This window comes from Aulonocara sp. 'chitande type north' Nkhata Bay, linkage group LG10 (genome assembly GCF_057382095.1).
Source record: "Aulonocara sp. 'chitande type north' Nkhata Bay isolate Kocher_YH1m ecotype deep benthic linkage group LG10, A_spYH_male_GT1.1, whole genome shotgun sequence".
NCBI lineage: Eukaryota > Metazoa > Chordata > Actinopteri > Cichliformes > Cichlidae > Aulonocara > Aulonocara sp. 'chitande type north' Nkhata Bay.
Window position 1 is genome coordinate 19,712,454 of NC_141353.1, and position 19,919 is coordinate 19,732,372.

Sequence of the window (19,919 nt, forward strand, 5' to 3'; positions counted from 1 at the left end):
AGGCCCTCTGACTGAGTGTGTTTGTGACAGCGTGCTCAGATATATGCACGACTAACCTGCTGGAGCTCATGATATAAGAGTTTATGAGACTTTCTCCGGCTCTGTCCAGTTCTCCTTGTGTAAGCGCTCATCTTCTAGTATCTCCTCCACACTGTGCTGGGAGGCATAACATATGGATGTGTGATCCTGAAGGATCTGGACTACCTGTGCACCCTGAATGTGCAGCAGGTACTCATAACAAGGACACTAACAAAAAAGCAAGACTGGAGAAAAATCAGTCAAGAAGGATCCAGAGAAAGCAGTGATCTGTTGAACCACCTGTAAAAACCATTTTCTTTTGAGGGTTTTCACCTGCTGTCAATTTCATTTACAACCACCTGGCTAACACCGAGGAGCGCCCCCCCATAAAAGCTCCAACCCAGTACCTTTGGGGCTGTCTTGTGGTGTCATGCAGTCATTCTTCACCAACGGTTTTAAAGTTCTGGTTAAACAGTGCAGTTGTTTTGAAGTCTACTGACATTAAATGTGTTCACATAACTGTTTTGATTACAACTGGATATTATACAAGCCCTTTAAAAAAACGGCTCACCCTTTTCAAACATTCTTAATAGCTAAAATATCTCTATTCACGACAGCCTCTGGCATCAGAGCTAATCATACCGATAAAGCACAAACCACATCAAAGTAAAAGAAAGAGAAAATGAACATGTCAGGTTTTTATAGAGAATTATATTGATACAATGGAGGGTCTGACTGGGTGGATGTGAAGCCAAGTTAATCAGCAGTGACAAAAAAACCAAAACAAAACCAAGAAACTAGCAACACAGCTGCTCATGACTTCCTTCTATCAGCAAGTACAAACCTAAAAATGAGACGCACACTACAATCGTTTCCAGAAGCAACTCTACAGTCGGACAGTTCTGACACTTTCTTTTTCAATATATGGTTTTAAAAAAAGTTTTTAATATACAGAGCTGTAAACAAAAGAGCACGTTTTATTTCTTTGTTTAAAAGTAAATTCACACAATTAACATTACATAAAAAAAATAAAATAAAAAAAAAGGTAATGGTTAATCTCTTTCAGTTTTTAAAAGTTGACACGGAGGGAGGTTTGATAAGCAACGCCGCTTTTTGGGAGCACTTTTAATAACATGAGTGGGCAAAGGCTTTACAGCATCCGCCCAGTCAGCGTCAAACACAACAACAGAACATGAAACAGACATAAGAGACTATTTACAAGAGCGATCTATTTTTTTTCCTTTGTTTTTCCTCGTTAAAATCATTTCTACTTAATGTGGCTTAACGTCATCACAATGCAGCACAAAGCAACAACCCACAGCTGACGATGCGGATGTATTGATGTAGTGTGCACGTGGAATATGCAAGTGTGTAAAGTCGGTGTAACAGTAGGAGCGTCGGCTTATGAAAAGTTTTAAAAAGTTCAATGTCCATTTATTTTGTTTCGTTCTTGCGTCATTCCTCCGTGACTCTCGAGGAGACGTGCCGTCTTCTTTTGTCCTCTGTTTTTGTTTTAAAGTTTTTTTAGCTCATCTTCTTCGCCCAGCTGCCTTCTTGCGACCCTGAAATGAAAAAGGATGAAAACTGAACAAATAACCAAGCATATAAACTCCTTTAAAATACTTGAGTTGTTTTAAAAGACACTAAAATGGATGTGACAACACTTGACACCTTCGGTGTTGGCTCATCCTCCTCTTCCTCCACTTCTTCCTCCTCCTCCTCTTCATCTTCTTCCTCAGACTCATCCTTAGTGGCAGCTGCCTTCGATCGGCCCCCGCGCCTGTATCCGCGGACAGAACAGGAACAGCTTAGCGTGCACATATTACATTTTGTGCCCTTGGAGGAGCAGTCGCAGTCGCTGTGTATTTTTGCAAAAGTGAATCTTACGTTGGCTTCTTGGCCGCCGGCTGAGCCGATTTAGGCGGACGTCCTCTCCTTTTCTGCGGCGTGGACTCTGCAGAGTCAGATCTGTTAAAGGAAGACAAAACAAAACGACTTCCATCAAAAACGAAGCTCGCTGACAGAACTTTGAAGCACATCTCGTGTTTCTGCGTGCGCCGGCTGTTTTCGTACCCCTGTGATCGTCGTGGCGCCCTGGCTTGCCTTCCTCCCCTGGTCTTCACCTCCATGTTTTCACTGCTCCTGTCGTCGTCCTCGTCTTCATCCTCTACTTCCTCCTCACCCCTCTCCTCGTCCTCCTCCTCTTCCTCCTCATCCTCCTCGGGTGGAGGAGCTGCCTTCTTCCGCCCCCTCCTCCCTTTGGCAGGCGTGTCCTGACTGGGCGTAGCAGACTTCGGAGGCCGGCCCCTGCGGCCTTTCTTGGGCGGACTGTTCTGTTCGTCCTCCGGCCGGTTGTCTTCGTCCCACGGGTCCTCAGAGTCAGCCGCTGCGGTGGTGTTGGCAGTTGCCTTCTTACGTCCACGCTTCGGCTTGCTCTCCTGGTCATCGCCGGAGGTTACGCCCCGTTTGCGACCCCGGGGCTTTTCGATATCCTGCACACAAACTCATTGTTCACCATTTCTTTGTTTCACAGTAAAAAAGACTGAAATTCAGTTTTTACAGCAGCACAAAGAAAAGGAAGAAGAAAAATGGTGATGAGAGATAGAGATTTGAGATCTTTGGAGTGGTTTCTCACACGTGACTGGTGAATTGATCTGTAAGCAATAACACACAGAGCCCTTCTGTGACCTTACCGAAGGCTGAAAAATTACATAAGTCGTCTCGATTCCTGAGGTTAACCCTTCTAAAACCCACAAACTCAGTGAGAAACTCATGTGAAATTCATATTTTTGCATAAAAAGATACCATTACTTTTTTCTGTTGTTTGTTTTGAAAGGAAGGATTTCTGAGTCAGATGAAATCATGCATGCAAAGCAATAATGATGGTTTACACAATTTGTACACGTTAATCTAGTCTCAACTTCAATCCAGCTGGTGTTTGCACAGTCGTATCATAAAGCAGAGACACGGGGATTTACGACAGGCAGCACTCTGCCGAATCACGGCAACGCTCCCTTCACTACTTTCCATCAGCTTCAGTATAATCTTTTATCACGGTTTTGCTTATTTGCTTTTGTTTTACTTTAAAAACAAACTAACGAAAGAAACAAACAAAAACCACCCCACACTAGAAAGAATAACTTACAATAGAGTAAGTCTGCACAGCCTCTTTGCTTTTAGATTACAGTCATATCAATTTCAATCAAGGTTGTAACAATAACTACTCCAATACACTTTTTCAACACATATTATTAAACAATACATCCTGTTAAGATCTCATCAGAAATAAAGACGTGATCGCCACATCGACGTTTATCTTCCAATCAGTCTCGCAGCGCCTAAAGGAGATTTACCTTGTCGACACTGTCTGCTCTCTTTAGGCTGATGTCCTCGTTTTCACTGTGATCCATCTCTGTGCTGTCATGCCTGAAAAATAACATCAATCATTACTTGTTACTATTTTAGTTACAAACAAAACAGGGTGCAACAAGTGACACAGTCTCCTGAATTTTCAACATTTGAAAATGATCCATAGACCCTACAATATTAGAATGAAACCCCAACAGTTAGACAAACCCCTATGAGCAAGTGCTTGGCAACAGTGGGAAGGAAAAACTCTCCTTTAACAGGAAAAAGCCTACGGCAGAGCAGCTACGTATGGAAACATCCTACGTGCAAACACGGAGTGCCTGGAGCTAATCCGAGTCTTTTATCAGACCAAAATATTGCTGATACGTTACGTTTTCTGAGTGTGGGAGTCTTGCCGTTATATCTCCTACCTGCTTTTGCTGCGCTGCGGAGAGCCCGGGTTGGACGAGGAGTCGTTACTGGTGGTCTCCATACGAGAAGCTTTACTCTGGAGTTGTTTGCCCGCTGATGACAAGGGCTTGTTTACCGCCCCCAAAACGTTAGCAGACTTGGGCTTAAATAGGAAGGAGAGGCGGTCAGAGTGGAGCAGTGAGCCGGATGTGTGATCAACAAAACTAGTGAGCCCACATTATCATTTAAAAAGCTCGAGCTTACCTTTCCTGGTGTGAAGAATGCCTTCATCTCTGCTGGGAGATAATTTTTTGTGTTGCTGAAGTTCTGAAAGAGAGAAGCAGAGAGAACAGCAGCAATTAAAACAAAGCAGAAACACAAGCAGACGATCTCATTAGACAAAACATGCCTGCTTTTTTGTTTTTTCCCCCTTTTTTGATAATTTCTCTTCAAACAAGGACACGTTTATACAAAACTTAAGGCAGCTACTTTCTCATAACTCTTCGGAAGGATCTGCTAACACTAGCAATGCTGTCGTTTACTCATTTTAACAAAGTGAAAAATGTTTTGGATGCTTTAAACTCTTCAGAGCGCAGAGACCGACCTTGTCTGGTTTGGTAAAGAAGCGTGATGGCAGCACGGGGTCCTTTGGAGACTCCAGGCTGTAGGTGGTGCTCTTCGACATGATAATGTGCATGGCAACGTCACACACTGTGTAGAGTTTCTGCACAAGGAAGAAACAACAAACGCACGTCAGGGCAGCACTGATGACGGCGGCTGAAACACTGGCTGGATATCTACTGTCCATATTAGCTGCACGTTAAATGAGCACCTCATTCGTTTTGGGATCGGTGGCGGCCTGGGCGTCTTTCGTCTGCTTGATGTTTTCCACCATTTTTCTTATGAAGGCGTGGCTGTTGTTCTCATTCTTGGCCATTATAATCTCGAGGACAAACCACAGAGCCCTATCCAGGACAGCAAGTTTGACATTAAAAGGTACAAGTCATGATTAACCATCATAAAAACAGACTAAAACGTGACTGAAACCACAAACGCCAGGTTGGAATATTAAAAACCCATTTAAGAGATCATACACCGCTTACTCTTTAATTTCCTTTAGCTGCTCGATGTCTTGTACTTTGACATAGTCCGGGTCGTGTGCCAGAAGGTGGATGGTGTAGGGCACCACATACTCCGGCAGCAGAGAGAACAGCTTGTCTGTGGGTACACACACAGTGAATATGACACCACCCTCAAATGTCATCCGAAATCATCAGATATCGTTTGGTTTCTTTACCGCTGAGGGCAGCGTGCTGTTTGAGGTACTCGCGGCGTATGTTGACGTTTTTCACCAGGCACTGGCGAGCGTGAGCCCGCCTCTCCTTAACGGGGTCCTTGGCGCACAGAGCGAACACTGCCATGTATTCCAGCGGTAGCCGCAGACGGCACAGGCCCCGGTGAAGCTTCTGGGCAAAACACTGTCGCACCTGGTAGCACTCATCCTATAGCGCAAAGACGAGGACACGGAGAACAGGAAACGCGATGATGATGAGGAGGATGAAATGGGACAATATCAGGGAGAAGAGGCAGAGGTGGAATAAAGATGAGCTGCACAGAAAAGGACTTTAACTGAAAACGCAGAGCCGGCAAATTAAATATGGCAGTTCTTACATTAATGACGAGCGCGCACAACTGATATTGCTCCAACGTGATGATTTCGTGGTAGCAGGGCTCCTGTGCCAGCTTCAGCAGGGCGCACGCCGCCGCCAGCCGCAGCCTCGACATGTCCGGTTTGCTAGAGAGAAACAAGAGGAAGCAGATTTATTCATTTATCTACAAACGTTCTTACCATCAAAACCCTCAAAGGTCCAGAGCACCCATTAAAAGTGAGCGCTTCACTGAAAATTGCACGACCTTAATCTGAGGACAAAGCTTTCTTTGAGCTGCTCAAGGGCCTGACTAGGTTTGTCTGAGAAGCAGAGTTTATTTATTTTAATTACCCCATCTTGCCCTGTTCTGTTAGGTCTCCATCGCTGTGTAAGATAGCAGTCAGCATCCTCAGGGTGGAGTTGCCCGATTTGCTCTGGTTGTTCTTCACGCCTAGTAACCACCTCACCATCAGCTTGATGCCCTGGATCTGAATGAGGAAGATGAAAGAGTGAAAGATTAAGTGTTTTGCATTAATACATCAAGAGTGTGACAAAGTAATTAGGAGAATTCTGGCTCAGAGTAATCTTCAGATTAAACTACTTAAAAAACAAAAACAGCAGCCAGACGGAGCTTTTGAAGAGACACACAAACGTTCACTGCTGACCTTGGCCATGGTCTCTGGGGACACTTCATCATCGGGAACCCAAAGTTTGGTTGTTTTCTTTCCTGGGATCTACAAATAACACAAACAATTTGAATAATTCACATAAACTGAGACTTTAGGTCAACACAGCTGGGAATATTTATACAGCACATTTAAGCCAAAGTGCAATCAGAAGAAAACCCCCCACTTATAATAATTAAATGAGTAAAACAAGACTAATTACATCAAAATGAAAAGTAATAAAAAAGTTACAAATAATAATAGTAAAGGAGAAGCACTAATCTTAGGCTCAAAAGGCTAAAGAGAAGAGGCGTGCTTAAACACTGCAGAACAGTAAGAGGTATACGTGGATGCGTGTGTATACCCTGTCGTTCATGAGCAGATCCTTCACAATGAAGTTGGCGACTAGAGATTTGAGAGGTGCGGCAAACTGTTCTGGGGCCAGCTGGGCCAGGTGACCCAGGGTGGTCAAAGGAGTGATGAGCTGCTCCAGGTTAGCAGTGTCCAGACTTTTATGAAGAGGCTGAAGAAACACAACATGTCACTGACACAGTTTTAGGAGCACATAAAAAAAATAAATTAAAAAATCTCAGGATGGATTTGATGTAAAGTTAATGCAGACGTCACACTGGGGTAAATATTCTGAGCACATCCATGAATGCAGACGGATTCTCTTTGTAACACAAAAAACAGGAAAATCGGCTGAAATAACACAATTAAAGGGTAAAGCACTCCAAACCACATTGGTTTCCCCTCTTAGATTCAGTTGCTTTGAAAGTTCCAGATAATCAGCAGTCACCCAATACTGGCCCAGAGTTCACTCACCGTCTAAAACAACATGTTTTAGGTCTTTTCGCCTTCCTTTTAAATCGAATTTCATTTTGATTGGCTGCCCGTCACAAACAGGATTTAAGCCAGGGATAGGGATATCCTCTCTCATTGACCACATAGATAAAAACCTGGCACCAAAGTGACTGACCTCAAAGATTTGGGCAAAGTGTGTGTCTCTGTTGCTGAACATGGCGTTGATACAGTGGATGGCATATTTAGCCTGGCGGGGAGGGCCTCTCTTGGCTTTGGCCTGTAGTACCGGCAGTAGAACACTTGGGGGAGCAGACGGGAGAACACCACGAACAACAAAAACACAGCAGAAAGTTGGGTCACAAGTCATGCACAGAGCAGCGTGTCCTAAGTAAGCGTATAAATAATGCATCTCTGCATTCCAGGAGTGTCACTGCACATTACACAGCGTTGCAAGGCAAACAAATCAGCCAAATTTAGCTCATCAAACTCACGATTTGATGTGAGGAAAACTCTCCTCCATCTTGCTGCCTGTATTCTTGAAGATCTGCAGCGCTGCCTCTGCCACCTTCTCGTCATCCATTTTCAAACAGCCCAGCAGAGACTCAAACGTCTCTGCAGAGTGGAATGACACTGGATGTGTGAATGACAGCACCTGCGAGTGATGAAAGGTGAGTCAAACAGCTGCGCAGAGTACAATCAACACCTTTTCACCTTAGAAAGAAAAGAAACAAGCGTGATTGATATTTTAAGATAAGATAAGATAAGATAACCTTTATTAGTCCCACACGTGGGAAATTTGTTTTGTCACAGCAGGAAGTGGACAGTGCAAAAGTTATGACGCAAAAATTAGAATACAATAAGAATAAATACAGTACACAGCTGTACAGAATAGAATAAAATAATATACTATATACAGTAGAATAAAATAGAATAAAAATATACAATAAGATAAAAATAGAATACGAATGCTATATACAACTGAGTAAAAATACAACGATGCCAGAAAAGATTATTGCACTTAGTGTTATTGCACATGTGTGGATGTGTGTGTTTGTTCAGTTAAAGTCTTTGTTGTGGAGTCTGACAGCAGTGGGGAGGAAAGACCTGCGAAATCTCTCCGTCCCACACCGTGGGTGCCGCAGTCTCCCACTGAAGGAGCTGCTCAGTGCTGTCACAGTCTGCTGCATGGGGTGGGAGACGTTGTCCAACAGGGATGACAGCTTAGCCGCCATTCTCCTGTCACTCACCACCTCCACTGGGTCCAGAGGGCATCCTAGAACAGAGCTGGCCCTTCGGATCACCCTGTTCAGTCTCTTCCTGTCCCCAGCAGAGATGCTGCCGCCCCAGCAGACCACACCATAAAAGATAGCAGAAGCCACCACAGAGTCATAGAAGGTCTTCAGGAGTGGGCCCTCCACCCCAAACGACCTGAGTCTCCGCAGCAGGTACAGCCTGCTCTGCCCTTTCCTGTAGAGGGCATCTGAGTTATGAGTCCAGTCCAGTCTGTTGTTCAGATGAACACCAAGGTACCTGTAGCTGTCCACAGCCTCAATGTCCATACCCTGGATGTTCAGTGGTTGCAGTGGAGAATGCTTGTGCCTGCGGAAGTCTACCACCAGCTCCTTGGTTTTACTGGCGTTGATCTGGAGGTAGTTCAGCTGGCACCAGTCCACAAAGTCTTGAGTCAGTCCTCTGTACTCCTTGTCGTCCCCATCAGTGATGAGGCCGACTATTGCAGAGTCATCAGAGAACTTCTGCAGGAAGCACTGGGTGGAATTGTGGGAGAAGTCTGCAGTGTAGATGGTGAAGAGGAACGGAGCCAGAACCGTTCCCTGTGGGGCCCCCGTACTGCAGACGACCCTGTCCGACACACAGCCCTGAGTCCTCACATACTGTGGTCGGTCGGTGAGGTAGTCCAAAATCCAGGTAGTGAGGTGATGGTCCACTCCAGAGTTCTCCAGCTTGTCCTTCAGAACCGAGGGAAGAATGGTGTTGAAGGCACTGGAGAAATCAAAGAACTTGATTCTCACAGTGCTTCCAGCGGTCTCCAGGTGAGCGAGGGAACGATGTAGGAGGTGAATGACGGCATCATCCGCGCCAATGCCAGGCTGGTAGGCAAACTGAAGTGGGTCCAGTGATGAGCTTGTTAGGCGCCGAAGCTGAGCCAGGACCAACCGCTCCAGGGTCTTCATCAGGTGGGATGTCAGAGCCACCGGCCTGTAGCTGTTGAGGTCCTTGGGGCGTGAAGTCTTTGGCACTGGTACAACACAGGAGGTTTTCCAGAGCTGTGGGACTCTTCCCAACCTCAGGCTCAGGTTGAAGAGGTGCTCCATCACCCCACACAGTTGGTCCGTGCAGGACCTGACGACCCTCGAGCTGATGCCATCTGGGCCCGCTGCCTTCTTGCCATTAATCCTCCTCAGTTCCCTCCTAACCTGGGTGGTTGAGAGAGACAGGCTGGAGCCTTGTGTTGAGTGTGTATTGGATGCTGTTGTTGGGGGTGGGGGGGAGTGAGCAGGGTGAATAGAGGAGGTGTGAAGTGTCTGAGGTGTCTGAGGCGGAACAGCAGCAGTGGGGGTGGGTGAGTCTGCAGCCGATGTTGCAGACTGCCTCATGGCTGAATCAAATCTGTTGAAGAAATGATTCAGTTCATTTGCCCACCTCACATCCCTCCCAGGCAGAGAGTTCTGCTGTTTGTGGCCTGAGATGGTTCTGAGGCCTCTCCAGACTTCACCAACGTTGTTTTGCTGAAGCTGGTTCTCCATCTTCTGCCTGTAGCTGTCCTTCCCATTCCTTATCAGTCCCCTCAACTCTCTCTGCACCCTTTTCAACTCCTCTTTGTCTTTGGATTTGAAGGCCCTCCTCTTCTGCTTGAGGACAGCTTTAATTTCTGGGGTAATCCAAGGTTTGTTGTTGGAGAAACACCGTACAGTCCTGGTAGGTACGGTGTTATCCACACAGAAATTAATATAGTCAGTAATGCATGTAGTAAGGCTGTCGATGTCCTCTCCATGGTCGTCACAGATCACCTCCCACACAGTCGACTCAAAACAGTCCTTAAGAGCCTCCTCGCTCTCCTCTGACCATCTCTGCACTGTGCGGGTGGCAAACCGTAAGCAAACCGTAAAGGGTCGAAAAGATGTGTGTGTGTTTTACTCATTAATTATCTGTTGTGTTTGTGTCACTATAAAAAGGCAGGACTGCAGGAGACATCATCCATCACCGAGTGCTTCTTTTTTCCCCGTCACTCCACAATTTCAACCAACAACAATTTATATATCACTGATTGCTAGACTGCAGGTAGCAATTGACACGACAGCAGCAGAAGTTACTGAGCGACTGCAGAGCCTATAATTTAGATTAATTCTTGCAGGTATTCTATTTTTGTTAAATGGTGCACTCACGCACGATAATGAAAAGGCTTACAACAGAGTATCCATCGTGTCAATCTGCAGATAAACACCACAGGCGTTCGTGTTTATTACCGATCTTTACCTTCAGCAGTTCCAGCCCTGCTCTGATGGCCTCTTCAGTGGGAACACCTTCCTCTTCGTCATCAGCTGTTCCATCTATAGATTTGTTTACCTGTTTTATCAGAGCACTGAGAGATGATGGTAGAGGTTAAATTTCTGCACGCTAGACTCGGATATGGCTGTTGTTTGCATTCTTTTTATTTATTGGATGAGCTAAAATTTGCATCCTGACGCACAGTACCTGATGGACTCTGTGTCGATGTGCACAGGAGCAATCCTCTCCAACAGGAACTTCACCATTTCCAGGAATGGATTGCTGGGTTGTTTGGGGCTGCCAAGTTTTTTAGTGATGTCTCTCTGAAAGGACGACAATTAAGAACTTCAATTTATTTATGTAGCACCAAACCACAACAATACGAAGACCCTAACAGAGAGAAAACTCCACCAATCAGATGACCCCCTATGAGCAGGCACTTTGTGGCAACGCTTACAGCACCAGCTCAGGGTTTTATGGCCGTAATATTCTCTGTGCCTTTTCAGTATTTCCAAACCAAAGCCACCTGGAGTGATATTTCACAGCTGGACTAAAATCTAATGCTGCTTTTTTTCTTTTTTTTTCTTTTTTAAAATGTGGAAATACAAACACAGCAGCATGAACGCCCAACATCTCATATACTCACAGCAGTGAGCATCATCATTTAGTTCACTTAATTGTTGCCAACTTAGCAAATCTGCCGCAGGATTAAGCAACAAGAAAAAATACCAAAAATACTTTCTAGTGAAATACTCTATTGTGCAAGTGTCTCATGCTTCCCCTCATTTCTTTCCATTTTCCAAGAAAAATGGGAAAGAAGCACAGTGATTTATGTGCAAACAAACGTAAATACAGTGTATAAAGCAAAAACAGAGTCTGTGCAGTTCTAACAGGCTTGAAAGTCAATATTTGGTATGACCACCAACTCTCTTAGCTGATTTTTCCTGTAATTTCTTTAGTTAATCTTCAGGAATACTTCTCCAGACGTCTTGAAGGACATGGCTGCCTTTCGTTCTGTTCTCGGTCAACATGAAAGCACACTGCTTCAATGCTATTGAGGTCAGGGCTCTTGGAAGGTCAATCCTTGACAGATAGTGTTTCATTGTGTGCTTTTCTATCCAGCTATGCTTTTAGTGCACTGGCAGTGTGTTTGTGATCATTGTCATCCTGAAGCTGCTGCCAATCAGATGCTCTCCAGAAGGTACTGCATGCTGGATCAAAATCTGGTGGTACTTTTCTGCATTTGTGCTATTGATTCTCAGTCCAGGTCCTGTATAACTTGGCATACCTGAGCCTTTTCTGTTTCCTTTAAGAATGGCTCTTCCACTGAGACCATTTCTGATGAGGCTTCAGTGAGTAGCAGATGGATCAACTGAAGGTCTCTAGGCATTTCTGAGGTCCTCTGTCAGGGCTTTGATACATTTTCCTCCCCTAATTCTTAAGATGGATCTTTAGGTCTGCCACTTTTTTTTTGGACTCGACTTGTCTAGTTTCCTCAAATTTTAAAGGACACGCTGCACATCATGCTGAGATACGAGTTTTTGGCCAGTAGCTCTTTTCGAATGACCATCATGTTGCAAAAATACCACGTTGCCAAGACTGTTACCTTTGGCAACGTTCGCAGATTCAACTAACGAAACAGGAAAACGTTTGTTTATGCATCAGGCTGCTACTAACAAAGTGTCTGAGGACGCAACGTAAAATTGTGTCTTTGCTAAGTTGTTTGCGCAGACACAACGCTGGCGCACAGGTGCCTTTTTGTGCTTGAGTGATTCACAGGTCAATGTTTTACAAACAAAAAGAAATCCTCTGTATATGATTAGGTACCATAAATGGATTAAAAATGAGTGAAAGAGCAGCCGACGTCCAAAGAAAAACTTTGAAGGATCTTCAGAAAGCCGGGAGAATTACTGCTCAAGACCGCTACAGTCACACGTCTCAGTCTGTCTTCTGTGTTCGGCGAGACATCAGACAGAGAGACAGAAATTATGGCGGGCAGCCCTAATAACATCCTCCTTACAGCGGAGCAGGGGTGGATTGTTTCAATACATTTCCCCACCGTGACAACGATCGGTCACTAAAACTGTCATGAAACCAAGCTTAAACATTTTAAAACCACCTTTGGAATGTACTCAAGTCGAGTTACTGCTCATTTAAAGGTTATTACAGATTAGATATAATAAAGACAAGGACACTTTGGACTCAAAATACTGACATGTGTATAAAAGTGTTGTCTTATGCACAAAAATTGGAAGATGTGAACTCTATGAACAAATAAGTACATTTACGACTACAGTACCTATATGAAGAATCGGGTCAAATAACACAAAGCTAGTGGAGGGATGAAAGTATTTCGCTTAAAGGAAACCACATCGTTATCTCAAAGGAACTCAACACTCACCACACAGACTTCAGCTTGCTTGCAAGAGCACGCGGGGCTGACCAAGGTTTCTAACTGATCTCTGATTCGCTCATCATCATCCAAGACCTGAGCCAGCTTCTTCACAAAGTCCTGAGCCTTGCCAGGGTCTGGCAGGTTCCCTGTTCACAGAGAAATTTCAGCATGTCACAGTGAAATCGATGTGAAATCAGGGTGAGAAGGTCACCCTGCGATCACTTTTGTTCATTTTTCCTGTTTGAAAGGACGTGCTGAATTCAGAGAGATGCCTTACTTGTGATCACCATGACTTTGGCAAACACAGCCTTGTTGGATGCTTCAGACTGAAAACAAACAAGCACACAGTTACAGAAAAACCTTTTAGAGACAAGTATAGTGCAGTTATTACAGTCTGTGGTGTGCGTTAGTTACCTTGGGTTTTTTGATCAGGTCCAGCAGGTCTTTGACATGGTGTCTCAACAGATTCTGGCACTTCCACATCTCATTCAAAGCTCTGCAGGTGAAAGAAGCAAGGGACACAATGATGTGTTTGCCAGGCCTCCTTTAATACACATGTTGTTGCATAACAATTAAAAACTGACTTACTTAACAGCATTTGTGTCCAGGGTGGCATACAGGTAGTACAGACACTTCATTCTTTCAGTGGTTTCCAGGTTGTGAGGAACCATGTACTGGGCAAAAACCCGCTCCACCAGCAACCTGTACGTACAGAGGGCACATTTTATGGAGAAAATTAAATTAATAATAATAAAATAATAAAAATGTTTGGGTGCGAGTGGTTAGTAATAGTTAATAGATCCTAGCCGGTACAGAAAGCAGCAGCTGAACCTTTAACTAAAACCAGAAGAGCGATATGACGTCACTGAGCATCTCTACACAGGTTACTGATTTGATTTAGTACTCTTACTAATGGCTCCTGGGAGCTTTACTTTACTGCAGACATTACTTCATTACTTATTTAAATTAGCCCATTAGCCTGTGGGCAGCCAGAAACCCTCAACAAAACCCTGCTGGCAGCTCCTGGGTCTAAATTCAAGTCTAGACAGGACTGCGCCTTTAACGTCAGGGCACCTCGGCTCTCGAAGGGCCTGCATTCAGAGCTCAGACCCAAACTGCCATCAGCACATCGACTGATCCTCTAAATACTCTCTTTCACTCTTGCTTCTATCCTTCTGTAACAAATCACCTCTGAATCTCCACCCACTCCACCCTGCCTGGACTAGGGATGGGTATCGAAAACCAGTTCTTGTTGAGAACCGGTTCCCACTGTTTCAACTCCTTGGAATTGTTTGGCATTTTTGCAAACGATTCACTTATTGATTCCAGTCGCCCCGAATGACGTCACCACGTTGCGGAGCGTCATTTACCTGGCAGGAAACACGGCGCCTACGCGGCTCAAACGCTCAAAAGTTTGGTTATACTTTACGAGAACGGATGACAACGGGGCAACTTGCAATACTTGCAAAGTAGATATTTCATTTAAGGGAGGAAACACTACGAATATGCAAAAGCATTTGCTCACAAAACACGTGATAACCTTAAATGAATGTCGTGTTTTTAATTCCGCTCCGGACTCGTGAATCTCAACCCAGCAGCAGCGTTAACGTTTGCACGTCCTCTCCCCTTAATACGGCAGGTAAATAATCAACTAACAGTGCATATTATGTTAGCGCGATCTGCCTCATTACAAAACCTGCCATTACTGTGCGTTTAGGTGACCATGATGAGAGAGACAGACAGAGTCTGGCTCAGATGCTGGCAGTTCTCGCTGCAGTCTACCGGTAGCGTCTCCTTTCAGGCCAGGATAGACGAATGTCACCGAGCAGTGACCAAGTTTGTGGTCAAAGGCTTGCACCCATTTGCCAGCAGATGCCCCGACATTCGGTATGTGAATGTGTTTAATTGTAGGCAGGGACATTACTGGATATTCTTGTGTAATTGCTACAGAATAATTTATGTTATACTTTGTTATTGCTACAGAAGAATATTTATTTTATTATTTTACATTTACAATTTTTTTTCCTGGGGACCCTGTGACACCCCATTGAAGAGCCGTAGGCTGTGGATCTCTTAAGATCTCACTGCTGGGTTTGTAAGGCCATGTTACTCCTAAATCTCTATCTTGTTCAAAGAGACGATATAAAACAAAGTTCTAAGCTAATCAACCTCAGTGTTCTCCTTTTTAAAAAGAATTGATAAAGAATTTAATCGTTAAACAGAATCGAAAATGGAATCGGAATCGTGAAAATCTTATCAATACCCATGCCTAGCCTGGACCGTCTTCTTCACCTCTCTCGTGCACCACCTGCTGCTTTGGATGGCTGACCGCTAGAGCTGGGCGATAGAACGATAACGATATGTATCGCGATATAACTTTTACTCGATAGAGAAATTAAGCTATCGCGATAGACCTCGCCGCTCTTGTCCTCTTAAAAAAAAAAAAAAAAGTCAGCCAATCCAAATTAAGTAGCGCAGAGCCGAACCAATCACAGCCGCAGCGTCACGTCGCGTGACTTGTTACGTACAGCACAAGTGCCAAGCCGCACGTGTGTTTGTTTGGGAAGCAGCCAGCGGGTAATGGAGCCAGCGCATAATGGAGGAAATGAGTGTGCCGACTAGAAAAATCAACCGAGCGTGACCGAAGAGAAAACAGATGATGGTTCCAATGCCGGAGAGATTGTCGAACGGAAGAGCCATAGAAGTTCCGTAGTTTGAAGGTATTTCGGCTATTTCAAGTCTGACAAAAAACAGAGTAGCGTGCACTGTAAATTGTGCCGAAAGCAAGTCTGGAAATACAATAAACTGGTGCATGCGTCACACTGTGCGCCACGTTATTGTTTCGGTGAAATGAATTTCTACAATACTGTTACTGTTAATTCTACTCTCTGCAGTGTTTAAATGCTTACATATACACACAGTTACTGTCCCTCCACACATACGACTCGGTTCTGCTTCTATGCCCCAGCTTTGTTTACTTTTTCCCACCGAGGCTTCTAGACTTCTGATTGGCCAACATTTCTGCACGGTTAGGAATCTAGCGCCACCTGCTGCTTTGGCATGTTCATAGCAGCGTTTTCCTTCATTTCTGCCTTTATGTGTGGACGGGATTATTTTTTAAAACGAAAACGGAAAATCTCCGTTTTCAAAAATACCCGTGTCTGTGTGGATATAGCCTCAGTGTCTGACTGGAAGCGCTAATTCGTCATTCGGCTTTTGTCAGACTAAAGTAACTGTTAAAACTGTTTGAAAAGCTCAGCTATACAACAAGGAGAGATTGAGAATTTCCTTTTAGTTCTCAGTTTATTTGATATTGACAAAAGTTAGTCAGTTTTGTCTGTTCTTCTGTAAAACAAACTAAGATTTATTTTTAGAATTAATATTTTGTTTCTAAGTGGAATTGACAATTTAGTCTGTTTCGTTTGTTCTATTTTGAAACTTAAACGCTTTAGCGGCTGCCTTTTGTGTAGTTTGCAATATTTGCCTTTATTTATCTGAAAAAGTCTCATGTTCCTTAAGTACATCTCCCCTGTTGAACTTATTATGGGAAATAAATATTTAAATAAAAACAAGCTGCTGATTATTTCACATTTTACTTGTGAGCAACGGCACATTTAAATCTTACAAATATAGTTATTTGGCTTATATCGTGATAGATATCGTTATCGCCTGAAATGAAAAAAACATATCGTGATATGAAAAAATCTCATATCGCCCAGCTCTACTGACCACACATATTTAAACTCACTCGCTTAAACACACTTCCTGCCTCCCTCTCATTCACACACGAGTATTCTGACTTCCTTCTATTGACTTTCATTCCTCTTTACTCCACATCATACCTCCACCTCTCCAGGGTGTCTTCCACCTACTCCCACTTAAGATCAGCCTTCTGTCACTGTCTCTCAGCCCTCATGGTGCTGCACCACCATCACACACCTCACTGATATGTAAATTAATTAATTCAAACATAAGCTCAAATGTCAACACTCGTCACAACAACAACGACAACAACAAAAAACCCTTTTCAGCCTTTATGTGCTGAAGTTTTAGAACTTTTCAAGGGGAAACTGCTGAACCAACACAAGTAAAGCTACCCTGCTGTTCACACAACACACATGCATACACTCCGACCACATCGGGCACTTTCCTGCCAGCAGCTGAGTGACTCCACAGCAGCAGAGATCACCTACACCCACAGAAAGTCCACTGAGATTCGAGTCCGACGCCTCGTTCTCTTCCTCTCCCTTTTCTTTTACTCAATTTAGGCTTTAAAAACCCATCTCAGTTTGCCTCGTATCATCTAATCTACTTCTAATTCAGCTGGTGACATTTTGCAGAATGATGGTTTCCATGTTGAGTAAGTGTAGGTGGAGAGATGGAGAAACAATCACACACCATCAAAGGAATGCTGCTCAAAGAATAATAAAAAGTCCCACGCACACAACTCGCTTACAAAAATATTTGGGACTGCTCTACATTATGAGCCTCGGCAGGGTGACAGAACCAGTCTCTCTTCCTCCATACAGCTATGACACCGCACTGATAAATGCAGTGCAGAGAAAGGTGGATATTAAAGGCAGATTTTAATGTTTCTGCTGGGAAAAAACTTATTAGAGCTCATTTTCTACATTCAGTTAGTTATGCACAGAGCAGGAATTGTTCATCACAGTAAATTAAGACTCTGAAATGCACCACTACCAGCTTTTTCCTCTGCAATCACACAAAAAGTTAAAAAGTTAAACTCCCAGGTACTAAATGAATACATTTTGAACTGTAGCCAACAGAAAAACATGCACACAAACCTGTCATCAATGCTGTTCTGGTAGTAGATGTGCAGCAGCTTGTCTTTGATCCAGGAAATCTGTTTTGAGGCCTCCCTCCCGCCTTCTCCCTGCAGCGAGTACTTCCTGTAGATCGATGCAAGGCCCATCATGGCCTCCTTACGCACGCGCCACTGACGGCAAATTAAAAAGAAAACGTTTCAATGAAACTACTAGTTAGAAAATAAAATATTCAACGGGCAGGTGCAGCGGCTGATGTGACTGTTTACTGCCATTTAAGCCAAACGTGTACCAACAAAAATATTAATAATCAAATTATAAATCTCACTATTAGATCAATAAACCCAAAACAAACAACAACAGTGTAACTATATCTGAAACAATCTGATACATCAATAATAAAATAATACTAATAATAACAACATCATCATCATCATTGACCAGGATTTAAAAAACATGACTTACTCTCTTGTCCAAAGTCCTCTCCTTTACATAATTGAGCAGTGCATCATTGACTAGAGACAAATCCTTCTTGGCAGCAGTTACTATAGAGACAATGACATCATGGCGAATAGCCTCCTCTGGGTCATGTGATCTGACCCTCAAGTATTCTGGGGAAGGAAACAGGAACAAATGAGTGGGACGTGAGAGGACTGGCTACCTCGAACGCAAAGAAAGCACCAGGCAGCTGCTTCTCATTTGACGTCGAGCACACACTCGAGCGGCCTTCACGCACATGCAGTTCTCAGCACACAAAAGCACGAAAGTGTCCGTGTGTTTTTACCTGTAAGGTCTTTGGCCAGGTCTGGGTGGTTCATGAGACAGTGACTGGCGAATTTGACACACTCCAATCTGATAGGCACGTGGATGTCATTAAACCTTTTTTTGATAAAAGAAACGGACGTTAATGTCGGCGACTTTAAAAGGTGGCTCGTACATGAACATAGCTCTAAGAAGACGGCGTCTCATGTGGGTACACAACATACATCAACAAGCTCACTTTATATTACACTCTGTCACATGACTCCCGCCAAACCCTCCCACATATTTTGGACACGCAGTAAAATTCAGGTATATTGGGGCCGAATAAGTCTAACTCTAAGCCAGATAAACTAGCTAAGCTGCACTTGACAGGGTCGAACCCTGTAAAACTAATGAGATACAAATTACAGCCCAGACTCTCTTTGTGGATTAACAACAACATGTAATCTGTTTAACCGTCTACAGACAGGCTTCACCAGACTCTCCCAATGGGTTTAAGAGATATATTAAGGTGAAAAAACTCACACTTCTGGTGTGTGACGTGCTCAGTGTCACACACACCCTGATATAAGAGAACCCAGTAGATTCTATTTTATTTCTCATGGTAAGAGCAGGAAACTGTAGATACGCTGCATGTAAGCAGTCTACTGCTAACGTTTGTTTCCATCCTGTGCTCTCATCTACTCTACTTTAATACATAGTATTATCTATGAGCCATTAAAGGGACAGTTCACCCACAATTCCACACCTGAAAACTGCTTGATCAGCTGCAGGAAGTATTCTCAACTCTTCCCTTTGTTCTTTGCAAGACTTGATTTTATAATACAATTGTACGACTGTTCAATGCAACACCATGACACGCGTACATTAAAGACAAGCACAGTTCTATTTTTCTCATTTATTTTAATTATCTACGGCCTCGTGCTCACACCCGATTCTCCATCTGTCTTTGTTTTGATCATCTCTCCGGCCTATGGCAAACAGTTCGCTGTGTTTTATCACACAGGATTTGTGTGGCATTTATGTAGTAATAATAAAGTGAAGAATCCAGTGTAACCACAACAAAAAGAAAATATATTTAGTTTTAATATGGTTTAAAATATAGTATTAATCCAAAAGTGAACCAACCAATTGATACTAAATGCAAGCTAAAAAAGAAAAGATGATTCTTTTGTCTCTTTGAAAGCAAAGTTATCAATCAAATCGCGATTATAGAGACATTTGTCAGATCCACAACACTGAATCCCACCTGCCCAGGTAACACTGCCAGAGTGGTTTGTTCTGCGCAGCCAACTCAGAGTCCTTGGCTCCAAACATCTTAGCCAGCAGCTTCACCACCTGCAGCCTCTCATCATTATCATTACTCTGCAGAGACGAGCGGGGAAAGACAAAGAGATGGGGAGAGAAATGATGCACCAAAATCGGCTGAGTCGATTGGAACGAGGTGCCAAGTCATTTACATTAACTACACGGGAAACATTACCGTTTTCATAACAGACAATGGCAGTACTTTCTTTGGTATCAATCTTGTTTGCAAATCAGAAGCAAGACAAAGGGAGACGAGGAAGGAAGAGGA

General features: G+C 43.7%; 1 protein-coding gene across 1 annotated transcript in view; it reads right to left on the reverse strand.

Annotated features, from left to right (window-relative positions):
* Positions 1-698: 698 nt before the first annotated feature.
* pds5b (PDS5 cohesin associated factor B) overlaps positions 699-19,919 on the reverse strand; it is a 37,653-nt gene continuing 18,432 nt past the window's right edge. Inside the window, exons 9-35 of the mRNA XM_086308928.1 lie at positions 19,593-19,708; positions 18,366-18,460; positions 18,047-18,192; positions 17,603-17,754; positions 13,386-13,499; positions 13,212-13,293; positions 13,075-13,123; positions 12,804-12,943; positions 10,610-10,725; positions 10,391-10,496; positions 7,387-7,547; positions 7,071-7,194; positions 6,456-6,614; positions 6,092-6,160; positions 5,778-5,914; positions 5,449-5,572; positions 5,075-5,279; positions 4,881-4,995; positions 4,610-4,742; positions 4,382-4,501; positions 4,042-4,104; positions 3,798-3,940; positions 3,372-3,444; positions 2,092-2,510; positions 1,906-1,986; positions 1,690-1,798; positions 699-1,580 (exon numbers count right to left, since the gene is read on the reverse strand). Coding sequence (XP_086165054.1) covers positions 1,548-1,580; positions 1,690-1,798; positions 1,906-1,986; positions 2,092-2,510; positions 3,372-3,444; positions 3,798-3,940; positions 4,042-4,104; positions 4,382-4,501; positions 4,610-4,742; positions 4,881-4,995; positions 5,075-5,279; positions 5,449-5,572; positions 5,778-5,914; positions 6,092-6,160; positions 6,456-6,614; positions 7,071-7,194; positions 7,387-7,547; positions 10,391-10,496; positions 10,610-10,725; positions 12,804-12,943; positions 13,075-13,123; positions 13,212-13,293; positions 13,386-13,499; positions 17,603-17,754; positions 18,047-18,192; positions 18,366-18,460; positions 19,593-19,708 — 3,384 coding nt within the window. The 3' untranslated portion in view covers positions 699-1,547. The remainder of the gene's footprint in view (positions 1,581-1,689; positions 1,799-1,905; positions 1,987-2,091; positions 2,511-3,371; positions 3,445-3,797; positions 3,941-4,041; positions 4,105-4,381; positions 4,502-4,609; positions 4,743-4,880; positions 4,996-5,074; positions 5,280-5,448; positions 5,573-5,777; positions 5,915-6,091; positions 6,161-6,455; positions 6,615-7,070; positions 7,195-7,386; positions 7,548-10,390; positions 10,497-10,609; positions 10,726-12,803; positions 12,944-13,074; positions 13,124-13,211; positions 13,294-13,385; positions 13,500-17,602; positions 17,755-18,046; positions 18,193-18,365; positions 18,461-19,592; positions 19,709-19,919) is intronic.